This window comes from Gastrolobium bilobum, unplaced genomic scaffold (assembly GCF_033153095.1).
Source record: "Gastrolobium bilobum isolate Gb01-03AN ecotype WA unplaced genomic scaffold, APGP_CSIRO_Gbil_v1 utg34229, whole genome shotgun sequence".
Taxonomy (NCBI): domain Eukaryota; kingdom Viridiplantae; phylum Streptophyta; class Magnoliopsida; order Fabales; family Fabaceae; genus Gastrolobium; species Gastrolobium bilobum.
In genome coordinates this window covers 25849-38297 of record NW_026897186.1, presented here as the reverse complement: position 1 = coordinate 38297, position 12449 = coordinate 25849, and the positions used below count along the sequence as shown (strand labels likewise).

General features: G+C 33.8%; 2 protein-coding genes across 4 annotated transcripts; one reads left to right on the top strand and one right to left on the bottom strand.

Moving 5' to 3' along the window:
• Positions 1 to 8709, top strand: LOC133304784 (uncharacterized). Of its 3 annotated transcripts, none has more exons than XR_009750663.1 (2): positions 1 to 1124; positions 8575 to 8709. XR_009750663.1 is itself a non-coding variant. In XM_061504846.1 (2 exons), exons 1-2 carry the CDS (start codon positions 199 to 201, stop codon positions 1066 to 1068), a joined length of 783 nt encoding a protein of 260 aa, XP_061360830.1. In that variant the 5' UTR covers positions 1 to 198; the 3' UTR covers positions 1069 to 1188. The 3 variants fall into 3 exon arrangements, 1 of the variants encoding a protein (XP_061360830.1); XR_009750662.1 differs by lacking the exon at positions 8575 to 8709 and adding an exon at positions 7870 to 8298; XM_061504846.1 differs by lacking the exon at positions 8575 to 8709 and having other exon boundaries at positions 1 to 512; positions 600 to 1188.
• LOC133304783 (actin-related protein 2/3 complex subunit 2B) lies at positions 4594 to 11793 on the bottom strand. Its single transcript, XM_061504844.1, has 10 exons — positions 11731 to 11793; positions 9912 to 9978; positions 8512 to 8716; positions 6718 to 6884; positions 6142 to 6219; positions 5927 to 6059; positions 5654 to 5745; positions 5507 to 5563; positions 5218 to 5269; positions 4594 to 4961 (listed from the first exon to the last, which is right to left on the bottom strand). Exons 1-10 carry the CDS (start codon positions 11787 to 11789, stop codon positions 4774 to 4776), a joined length of 1098 nt encoding a protein of 365 aa, XP_061360828.1. The 5' UTR covers positions 11790 to 11793; the 3' UTR covers positions 4594 to 4773.
• Between the last annotated feature and the right edge of the window lie 656 nt (positions 11794 to 12449).

Below are 12449 nucleotides of genomic sequence, written 5' to 3'. Positions count from 1 at the left end.
TCTCAAAAGGAAAATTATTGCATTATTCCTCCCAGGTTTGTGACCAATTCTTAGTTTTGGCTGAATTAACAAATTAAGTACAAAATAGTCAACACAAAGAGTTCATTAAAAAAAAAAAAAAAAGACCAATTCTCTTCTCCAATGCCAAAATCAAAACAAAAAAGTGAGACATATCAAAGAACATAACATTCTCAACGTATGGCATCGTTGGCGACCCATTTCTCAGGTTTTCTCTTACTCTTCCCCATTGGTGTTCGTCGTTTACTCTCTTCTTCTTCCCTTTACCTCCAAAACCCATCTCATTTCAGATCCAAGCTATGGTATTTCTCAGACCCACGGTGGAAGAACATTGATCTCTATGTTCTTCTTATAGCCTTGCCCATTGCTTCATTCTCTGAGCTTTTATTCTTCTTATCCTTTTCTGGGCACCCTACTTACAGATTCTCATTCTTCCAGCAATCATTTGCAGTTTTGGCTTTCTGGGTCTTGATCATATTGATCATAGTTCATGAGTATGTGGGCAAATCCTTTGTTAATGAAAGTTTTGTTTTTGGTTTTGGTGGGGTTGTTTTTTTAATGGAGTATTCTGTGATGGGTAGAGGAATTTCAGGTCTTGCTGGTGTTGTCTATGGTTTGTTGGGTGGATTGACTCTTGTTTGTGCTGCTTCTTGCATTTACTTGTCAGTTAAGCCTGCTGCTTTTTTTGCTGAGTTTTTGTTGTCCTCTGGATTGGTTTTTAAGGCCACTTGGTTGCTGCAAGCTGGGTTTTCATTGTATACTGATGATTTTGGATTCAAAGGGTGTCAAAAGATTTCACTTTTGTCCCCTCTGAAGGAGAGTGTTGATGTGCACTGTGAACTTGATGAGAATAGTTTGAGGGGTGTTACTTTGATGAATTTCCTGTTCACTGTGCATGCCATTTTGGTGCTGGTTTTGGCTGTTGGATTGTTTGGGTTGTTGGCAAGTAACCTGAACTTGAGGTGTGGGGAGCCAAAGGGGCCATTGCTAGCTGAGCTTGAATCCACGAGTATGCAGATGGGTGCTCTTCCTGAACTGGAGATGGAGTGAAATGTAAATGATTTTGATAGAATCAAAGAAGGAAAAGTGTGCAATGTGAATCCATGGTAGGCAGTGCTTACTGACCTTTCTTTAGTTTATTGTTGAAGTAACTTTGTAGCAATGTTTCATGTCAAGATATTTTGAAGAATACATATTTACAATGAATGAAAGTTATTATAGCATTTGGAATAACCTTGATGACAGGCATCTTTTGCTACATCTTTTATATTGAACCATTATGCTTTTTGTTGTATCTGAGGTGGTTGGGGCTTTGATCCTTCGAATCAGGTCTCCTCTTCACAGTCTCAGGTCCAGGTACTCGTAGGTGCTTGCAAGAAAGAATTGTAATAGAAGCTCTTCAGTCCCATATGTCAGTACCAAGAATAAGGAATAACACTAGGAAGAGGGGTGAAACAGATAGAATGATCAAACCTTCATAATGAGAAGAGGCTTGGTATTTATAGGCTCTGAGTGGGTACAGGGATGAGCTGTAATCTTAGGTTATAACCAGGAGTGGCCAATTACTTGGCTTTCTCCATATTGGGTCTCATAGGCCTCTTAGGTCATAACTGAATTGCATGAAAGGACTTTATAATGCATGCTTCTTTCCATGATCAAGATGTTGTCAGATATTGAGTTGTTCTTAAATCGAGGATATTTCACTTGGAATGGCAAGGATTTTTGTATTGTTACTGAACCTGATGACAAGTGCTGTCTGAGTTGTAACTTTTAGATAATTATAGGATAATACAAATGTTTTTTTTTTTTTATGTGAAAAGGAGCTCATTGATCAATAGCTCTGTGTTCTTTGTAGACTTCTACAGTCTGAATATTTCGGTTTTAGTGCCAGGGGAGGGGTAAGGGCATGGAATGGTGAGAAACAAAATCGAAATATCTTATTTTAGAAAAAAATTGCTTTGATTATAATTGTCTTAGGAAGGGTCAGTTACCCATGTCTATGGAGTCTTCACATTTTTTTATCATCAGAAGTTATTGTTCAGAGGACATTGGGCAAACCTATTAGTTAGGTTTAACGCAGCTCTACCTCAACCCCATTAAGACTTGTGGAAGGTGTATGTGGCTTCTATGTTCTGTGCAGCAGTTCTCTATTGTGGTATTTATTGTGAATAATTAGATTCTCTAGAATAAGCGTACAGCTTGGGGACTGAGAAAATCTTCGTTTTTATTGTGAAATTCCCCTGATATGTTTCTGTACAGTACTATATAGATGAAATGCCACACGAAAGTCATTCAGATAAAGTGGCAGTTATAACTAAAAATTGTAAAACAAAGTGAAGGTAAACAAGTTTCCTCTTCATTTCCTTATTTCTATGAGTATTGTATTCTGGAGTAGTTTAGTAAACTGTAAAATCGATCACAACAAATAATTTTAGTTCCACACGTGCTTTTACTTTTCCTCAGTGTTTTGACTGCCGGTAAAGTCTTATTTCTTTGTAGTGGTTATGTTTTATATCTCGGAAAAAATGTGCTGGTTATGTTGGAGAGAATTTAAACATTTAACGCCTGCTTTTTGTGACTGACTTTAAATTCATGTAGAAAACTAAAAATATGTGATAGGGAACCATATTAACAGTTTGAGTGCCCATACTTCGAAAGGTAATTGTGCTTATTAATTTATAACCTGGAGGAAGGTTTGTGATATGACTAAAAGGGGAAGAGTCAGTTACAGAAGAAGATTCTAGGTTGTCCAGCTGACAAGGGAGTGGAAATTCTGTTAGGTGATAAAAATATAAATAGAGAAAAGTGGGGCAGAAGGGGGTAGGCATTTGGTGAGTGGATTTGGGACACCTCTGATGTATTGGGAGAGCCACTGGCTTCTCAAAGTGTCAGTAACATTTTCTTTCTTTCGTTACGTACTGTAATCTGGATTTCCTAGAAACTACCATCAATATACACTTGGTTTTTCTTTTTATTCACTCTGGTTCTTTGGTATCTATCAGTTTGTTTTAAACATGCACTGATATACATGTTTAATCATTTATGAGCACTTCTTTAACCTTATAACACCTGACTGACAATTAGTCTAAACAAAATTTGTTTATCTTAAATTGGAGTTCTGCTGCTGAATCTGAAATCGAAGTAGTGATATACTGTTCTTTCCAAATGACTTAGCATTCCATCTTTTCTTGCATGCTTGTCCTTTTCCCATTTTATAAATAAAAGAAACACCAGAATTGGCGCCTTTGAGGACCTGGAGTAAAATTAAGTGTTCAGAGCTTTTATAGTGACTCAAGTAAAGGTTATTATGTGTTCTTCCATGTAGTGTATCAGTCATATGGTTTGTGTAATTGTGTCCTTTAGTGCAAGAATTATGGCCACATCATCACTTGCTAGTTTTGACGGGAGGATGATGTTTAATAAAATTTCATGAGCTGATAATAAGACATGAGTATTATGGTGTGTGGCATGATAAAAGCATGATGAGTGTCGGAGTTGTAATATAAAAAACCATTAATGTGCCTTTACCTATCAGCTTAAGTTTTTGGGAGAGTTGGTTCATGACAATTAGCAATCTTAGGGGCCAATAAATAGTACATGTGTGGAGTATTGTGCTTGTGGACTGGGGAGGGGGGGGGGGGGGGAATTTTCTGAGGTGCAAATGTGATAGGTATCCGAACAGGGAAGGGAAAATTGAACAGAAAACTTGTATTGATATATTGGAACCTGAACACAGGTCCAATGAAGATTACAATCTTGTAATCTTCATTGGTATCCGAGGTGGAAATGTGATAGGTATCCGAACAGGGAAGGGAAAATTGAACAGAAAACTTGTATTGATATATTGGAACCTGAACACAGGTCCAATGAAGATTACAATCTTGTGTTTAAAAGAAAATTACAGAAGAGGAATTGAAATTACAAGAAAGCAAATGAACAAGAACAATTGCCAATTACAGATTACTTTTCAGGACATCAGAGAGGTTCTGGCTCTCTCCCAAAACTCCAAAGGTCCCAATTAACCAAGATGCTTCCAAATGATACCCTTTCCTAATTTATGTTTTCATTAGCTAACAGAATTTCCCTCCAATTCCCCACTGCCTTGCCAGCTGGACAGCCTAGAATCTTCTTCCATAACTGACTCTTCTCCTTTTAGTCATATCAAAATGTCAACGGTATTGCTTCTGTCCCAGGTGATATGAGAAATGGAAAAAGTTTTTGCCTTCTGTAGGTTATTACATGCCTCAATTTTAGATACAAATAAAGGTAGAACTTGGTGGGGAACCGAGAGTTTTTAAGCAACTAGAATTGTTTCCCTGCTTCCTATTATAATTATATTAACCAATGGATGTAACAAGTGTTCATAGTGAGAATTCATTGATTCAATGACAGTAAGATAAAGTGAGGTAAGAGAACTGTTGTAGCATTTCACTCTTCAGTCTTACATTTTTTCGTATACTCAAATCAAACAAACATCTAGATCGAATCCCTCTTGGGGGGATTTCCCTCATCTTTCGTGGAACATTTCAGAATAAAACTTCATTACGATAGCTAGACATTACACTTATAACATCACAAATTTGGTGGATGTCTAGAAAAATGAATATCCTCCTTTTTGTTTACAATCAAGTAGTTGAAAGTCAGATAAATTTATAGTATACATGAGAAAATAGTGCAGTGAATCATTTATCTCCTAGGCTCATCTCACTTAGTTGAAGTCCATATATTACATAAGAATTAATAATTGTAAAAAATCTACTCTAATTTTGTATATCCTGTAGAAGAAAATTTTGGGAACCTAAACCATCGTTGACGAAATCGTGCAAATCCATGAATTTTAAGTCGGAAATGGATCGTCTTTATTTTTCTTCCAAAGGTGCCCCATTTTTGTTTCAGGATGTTATATTTTGATGATCTTACTAGTTTCTTCGTATACTCAAATCCTGCATGTTGAAAAGAAATTATACATGAACAATTGGCATGATGTCAGACAACTTTCTCATTTTCTCACTTTATATTGCTTTCATACATATCTACGAATACAAAGTGTATACTATAACACTGGTGTAGTGTCTAGTATAGACAAAAATTTACTAGTATAAGCCTATGAGGGATATTTCTGAAACAAGTTTATACTATAAGCTGTCTTAATTTGTGAATGATATTGTCAATATTGAAATGTGTTAGTAGAAAGCTGACCTTGATGTTTTTTGGATTTTTCATTTTCTTCTGAGTTTGTATGGTGCAGGACCTGCATGTAAGACAAAAGGGTCAATGTTTGTCTAACTAGGTTTAGCTATTTATGGTGGATGTCTGTCTGTTAGGCAAATAATATACTTTCTGGCATGGGGAATGCCTTTGGTTGGTACTTTGAGCATATAATTTGTCCGTTTTAGGGCTCACTATACAGCTCAAATATTAATGCTGCCTATACAAAAATCTTTGTTCAAACAATGAACTTAATGTTACAATTCAGGTGCTTCTGTACCTCAACCAAATTTTCCAAACGTTTTCTCATCCTTCTTTGAATAAAACCTTTGGTGCTCTGTAGGACAGATCAGAGTCAACATGTCAGAAATCAAGTGATTTACAATTAGAAGTAGTCCTTAAGAAGCAATACTAATATTGATGTTACCTTTACATGGTTTCTAACATAGGCATTAAAATTTAATAGATTCCAGACAGTTTTGTCTAGTCTATTGCCTTCAACATGGCGAGAAGAGATATCTATTAAATATCAAAAAGATGTCAGTCATAGATGCCTTGGAATCCATCTTACTTCAACAATTTTTATTTTTTTTTATCTCATTTTGTTTGAATTTAGAGTTTCAAAACTGTATTAGTGTAATCAGTTTATGGCTTGTAGAAAAGTAGTTCCTGGGATAATTGCTGGAGGATGATAATATACCGAAAGAGAAAAACCCTCCATTGGTACTCAAATCCTCAAAAGCTTCTCCTCTCAATTCTGGTGGAGGAATGGCTGACCAGGTGCAAGGTGGTGCTTTGGCCCATTTATCTGAACTTCCAACATCCACGAGCTCCTGTTGTAGATAGTAAATAAATGAGTTCAAAGCACCTTGAGTTGAAAATAAATTACCTACTTGTGCTTTCTCAGCTACAAACCTGAAAGAAAGCTGTTGCAATAATCAAATCTGACTTTTCTCTGAAATTAATTGGGAAAACTGCTATGATTCTTTGTGGCTGCAGGAAGCATGCATTAATCAATATAGAAAAGCATTAGAATATGAACAACTTTTACCGACCATAGAGTTGGTAAGGAGTTGTCTTTGGTTACTTGGTTGTTGAATTTTTCTTCTTTTCGTGGAATATAATTACATTTGGAAGAAATAGTGGTTATTGTTGACTGTTCAAACTGTTATTTTGTGAGAATCGGTAAGTGGTTCTAAGGTGAAGATAATATGCCTGATTTCATAACGACTTCTTGTTTGCATACCTGAAACTTAAAAGGGTGTCACTTAGTAAACAATAGCAGAGTGATTGACAAAACAATCATATCATCATTTCGTTTAGGTTCTTGTACTTGAATGTATGTATACCTTACATTGTTTATATGATATTATTCCATATTATGTAATCTTGTTCATTTTATTTGGGAGGTCTTGTCATATTTCATGTTCCTAGTTTTCTTCTATGGCATTTGACATGACATATTTAAAGATTTGATTACCTAGGAATTACCTGCCTGATGACAAAGAAAGGTTCTCTTGGATGGTAGACTAGTTTGATGGGTTTGTACATCCCCTGAATTGCATCATCAGAATTTACATTCCACAATATATTTTTCAGCTGTGAACTCAGAATTATTGATTGAACTGTGCAAATCTCCCTAATGACCTTGACATAATCTGAAACAAGAATTTTGCATCATCAGACAGGTTGAAATTTCAAGTTAGATTATGTGAGTCCATACACTGGCCAGCTGTGTAGAATGTGTGTGTGTGTGTATATATATATTGTAAATTACACTATCAATTTTAGTCGTTGATGCTACATGCATCTAACAGCTCCCATGACTAATATAGTAGGGCCATTAGATGCAAGTAGATAAATAGTTAAGATAAGGTGCAAGACTTGTTATTCATACACTGGTATAAGTTGCACTTTCAATTTTGGCCGTTAATTCCACTTATATCTAACATTTTTAATCTTTTTATATGGGTCATTGGTACAAATGAATCTGACGATAGGAGTATTAAGTGTAAGACTTATTATATAAGAAATTTTACATTCAATCTTAACCATTGATTTACGTGCATCTGACGATAGGAGACGATAGGAGTATAGCTCCTTAAAATTGGGAAATTTTCTCTTAATTACACTGAAAAATTGTAAATAAAGCTTGAAACACCTACAGATCTTTGAGGTTCTGCCAACCTCCCTGCCCAAAGGTCCCAAGACCTTCACACAATTTCTTCTCACCTCTCTCAGATCCTTCACTCCCCTTTTATACTTACTCCTAACCAGTTCCCTCCTTTTACCACACTCCTTGCCATTTACGCAAGGTTGTTACGTCCCTTTACAGTCCAAATTCCCCTTCTGCCCCTTACTCACATTGTCCTCAAAGTAGCAGTGGAATGAGGCCGAACAGTATCTGAATATTGATGGTATCTTTGTTGAGTTCATTTTCGTCATGTGATCGTTCTTTGAACTTTTATAATCTTTTCCACTTTGATATTGTATATTATAATGGAGTATTTAGATTCATAATATCTCAAGCTGTTTATTTAGTTTGCATAGCATATGCTAAAATTCCAGATCTTCTTTAAACTCTTCTCTGATTGACAGGATTCTTGTAGGTGCTAATTTGTTCAAATTATGCTTTCCATGTAGGATGTACATTACACTTTGGTTCTCTTTACTTGCTCAGTTCTTCTAGGATTTTGTACTGATATGGCCTCTCTGTATAAGAGCACACCCTGGTGCATACTGCATAAAGGTCTCTCGACCTTGTCCTTCTGGTTATAAATGAGCAACCTTATCACTTACTCCAAGCTAGACCTTTGATATGGCTACTATGTTCAAGTGAAAAATCAATGTAATTACTAAATCATGAAAGGAGTTGAGATTATTTAGGGCTAGGAAAACTACTAAGGAAGTTAGGGTGATTCATTATAACTTTTAAGAGGGATTGCTGGAACCCAAATGTATTATGTAGCATTATCAACAGTTGTGCGCAATTCATGAAAACTTGTGTAAGTAACATTAACTTTCAATTCACTAGTTAATTCTCAAATGGAAAGAAAAATAGATAACCAAGCATTAGTTTGCAAGTTTACAGAGTCAAACCCCAAGGCTCAGAAGCAGCACTAATGCATATAAATAATACCTACTCTGTAGTAGCATAATTGCCATTTTGCTCTTACTCTGATTGTATGAGTGAAATGTTTATGATCACCAGTTGTTATATTATAGTTGAGTTGAACAAAGGGTAGCAATCAAATCATACTGCAAGTTAATTGAAGGGAAACAAACCTTTGTTCCGTGGAATCTGATTGAGGTTAAGCTTCAGAGTAAGTTGATATCCTTCTTTGACAGGTTCTGCAATCTCCACAACGTTTGGACAAAGTCCCTTCACCATATCAATGGTGTAAGAAGAAAGTTCATTTGGTAGGACTCCATGGCAAAGAGTTGGGGTTGATATTGACAAGTATGCTACTAGTGGATTAGAGGCTTTAGACTGTAAATTGAACACAGAAATAATCAAATCTTAATGAAAGTGTCTGTTTAAATTAAAAACTGAAATCCTCAACAATGCTAAAGATTTCCCCTCAGACAAATTAATGCAATGAGAAGCACCTCAACTATGTACATTTTCTATACTAATATAAAGTTTATCTCATGTACCAGGTTGTCTCTAGAATTTTTATTAAAGGTAGTTGTCTGCGTTACTGGTTTACTAGTAATATTTTGTTTAAAAGAAAGGAGATAGGTCTAGCCACCTCCATTATTCAATTCTTGGTGTTGATTTTGCTAATAAGTGACAAAAAATGAGTGGTCACATTGTTCAAAGCTTGAGCAAGTTGAGGGTATTTTGAAGGTTTTAATCCAGTTTTCAATAAAATTATCAGAATAATGAGATTTTGTAACATATTATTAAAGAAATATATTGAGTTCCACATAAAGGAGAATTTCTTGAGTGCTACCGTTACACTGATTTTTCAGTGCTATTTTCACTCACAATATTGCATGTGTCTTACTTTTCTCAAATCACTTTCTTACCTCATATTAAAATAAATTATTTATTAATAATTTGACAAAATTAATATACATGTCATATTGTGACCGAAAGCAGTACCCACATAAAGGATGACTTACTGGATCGTGTCATGTTTTAAACATTGGCAATACTTTGAATAAATATTAATCATGATTAAACCGTGACACATGCCGCGATTCAGCAAGTCCGGAATTCTTTTGGGAAAGTGACCAAAATGCCACGCTTTGGCAAAAAAATTATCAGAATAGCACGCGAACAGTAAAATTTTCCAAACTGCCACGCGGCATAATTCGCTATACAGTGTAGCGAATTATGTATGCAAGTAATTCGCTACACAGTGTAGGTAGCGAATTTTGCAAAATTTGACATGTGGCATTTTTGGTTCTGACGTGGCATATTTCGCTACACTGTGTAGCGAATTATGCCGCGTGGCAGTTTGAAAAATTTTACTGTTCGCGTGCCATTCTGGTAATTTTTTTGCCCAAACGTGACAAAATGGTCACTCTCCCAATTCCTTTCATATGGAATCAGCCCGCCGGAGATGCAGGACTCATTGCATTATTTCGATAATATATTTTGAAATTGCATTATTTTTGTAATTCTTTTTTTCTTTTTGCATTTAAAGGATTGATGTACCACAAGTTGAGAATTTTACCTGAATATGGTACTCCACTGACCCAAATTCGTATAAGTGATGATCAATCTCTATGGGCTTCTCAGCACTGTCATGAGATGGACAAGCACTTAAATACCATTTTATTAATGAGCATGGTGATGATGTTTTTGCAAATGCTAATTAGGGGGTTCTACTTAGAATTTACCTTATCAAATTTAAATGCAACGACATAATTGATTGGGAGGGTGTTATACTTAGATAAATTATTTAATTAGTTGGGTAACTTAAGTAAATTTATTGATTAATTAAACTTCAAATGCAGCAACAACAAATCATGTTATGATATTTCAACTTCTTACCACCTATAAAGTTTTTCAGCACACACAACTGTGCTTTTCTTACATAGAAAATGCAATTTTTTGTCTGCTAAAATCATATCAAACATAAGTGCTGTCAGAAACAAGATATCATGCAGCTTTCAAGTTTTTGGTAATACGTGATATTCAGACTGAGGTTTTTTATGTATGTTATACATACATTGGATTTAGATGCTTGTTAGGTGCATTGTCAGACAAAAAGACACAATTAGGTGGCACAAAAATAAATATGTATTTATACTTGAAAAAAAAAATTATTTTGATTTAATGCATTTTTTTGAACCAGCAGTGATAAAAGTTGTTTCTTCATGGTTCGAATTTAAGAAACAGTTTTTTTGTAATTATGCAAGGATAAGGTTGCGTATAAGATTACCTCCACCCCACACTCGCTAGTCGGGTTTAACGGGGGAGTTGTTTTTTTTTAATGCATTTTTTTGTCTGAAAAATTAAGTTCATTATCTTTGATAAAATTAAAAAAAAAAAAACTAGGACTAGAAAACTTTTTGCAAGATTCATATTCATTTCATTTTATTATTATTATTATTATTTTTTGGTATACTCATTTTATTATCTTTTATCACAACTATGTCATTACATAATTTATTATATTTTTCAAAAGTAACAATGATAGCACTCAATATTTTTTCTCTATTTTTTTTAATACATTCTCTAAAGTTTTCTTTCTCTTTTTCCAGCTTTCGATCAAATTATGAATTCTTTTACCGTTATTTTTTTTTGTTATACCGATACTAATTATCTCTTTTAGCAAGTCATCCCCGGGCATAATTATTTTTAAATATATGTGTGTGAGCTTTAAATCAAGTATATTAAATTAGAGTAGCTTTTCTCGGATTAATTTATTCTCTTGATCTATTTTTTCTTAAAAAATACACATGTCATTCTTAATTCTCTTATACTAAATTTAAATTTAAATTATTTCAAATTAGTTATATATATATATATATATATATATTATTTTAATCTTAAAAAATTTCTCTTTAAATCTATATTTTTAAATTTATCTGAATTTATTATTAATTATGCATATTTTTAATAATTTAAAAATTCTTCAGTATTTGTAACATTTATTTAAATTTTAAAAAGACTTGAATAATACGTGTAATATTTACTATTTAAAGACGTGTTTAAATAAATTTTTTTTTTTTGAAATTTTAAAAACAATGAATTGGAAAAAATAAAGGGGGGGGGGGGGGGGGGAATACAGGAGGGTATTTATAACAATATATAGATCACCTAAGATATAATTTTTTTATTAATTCAATTTTTAAAGCATAAACAATCATTAATATATTAATTCCATTACTAAAATGATATATATAAACAACTAAGTTACTAAACCATGTGCATGTATATCAGGAAAATCTTAAAACAATATATATGAGACTATGAGAGATAAGGCCTAGCAAATTATGGCAGTGTTTCCTAAACATAATTAAGTTTCATATATAAACTCTTCTTACCAGTACAATTTGAGCAGTATTTGCTTCAAAGCAGGAGATGCTCTCTCTATGCATGCCATTCTGATAAAAACTCTCTTCTTTTCACTTCTGAGATTGTGTGAATATATGGTTGTGTGTTAAAGTGAACTTGAGACTCTTTCAACCGTTTTTGGATGTATGTATGAACTTTGAGTAAAATATAAGTTCAGTGTTGTAATCATATTTGGTAACCTTTGAAGCAAATCAACATAGCCACTCTCTTCCACTCAACATATTCTTTTTCATTTTCCTTTCTTTGTGTCACTTTCCCTTCTGATTAACTCCTCCCTATATTGAAATACTTATCTTATGAAGAAATTAATTAATTAGCAACATTATATTATATTAAGGGAAATAATTGTCTCATTTTACATGAGATAACTATCTCATGTTTCTCTCACATAAAAAATTATGACATCATTTTTTCTTTTTTCTTTTTTTAATGGATGGTGGGCTCCACCATATTATGTATCTATAGTAGGAGATACTTATCTCCTACAACATGAGAAAAATAGAACCCTTATATTAATAGTGCCTTCTACCTCTTATGTCAAGACGAATCTTGAAACAACAATAAGGTTATTCCTTATAATTGAAAGGTTATATGTTGAGTCTGGAAACAATCTCTTTATAAAATATAAGAATAAAATTATGTACAATCAATCCTCATCTTTATTCTAAGCAAATCGGGAACCTTGTAT

Coding starts and splice junctions, on each gene's coding strand:
- LOC133304784 (XM_061504846.1), top strand. CDS start 199: ATGGCATCGTTGGCGACCCATTTCTCAGGTTTTCTCTTACTCTTCCCC. Junction 513..599: donor ATATTGATCATAGTTCATGA/GTATGTGGGCAA, acceptor TGTGATGGGTAG/AGGAATTTCAGGTCTTGCTG.
- LOC133304783 (XM_061504844.1), bottom strand. CDS start 11,789: ATGGCATGCATAGAGAGAGCATCTCCTGCTTTGAAGCAAATACTGCTC. Junction 8,717..9,911: donor CAGTGGAGTACCATATTCAG/GTAAAATTCTCA, acceptor TTCAATTTACAG/TCTAAAGCCTCTAATCCACT. Junction 5,564..5,653: donor ATGTTAGAAACCATGTAAAG/GTAACATCAATA, acceptor TCTGTCCTACAG/AGCACCAAAGGTTTTATTCA.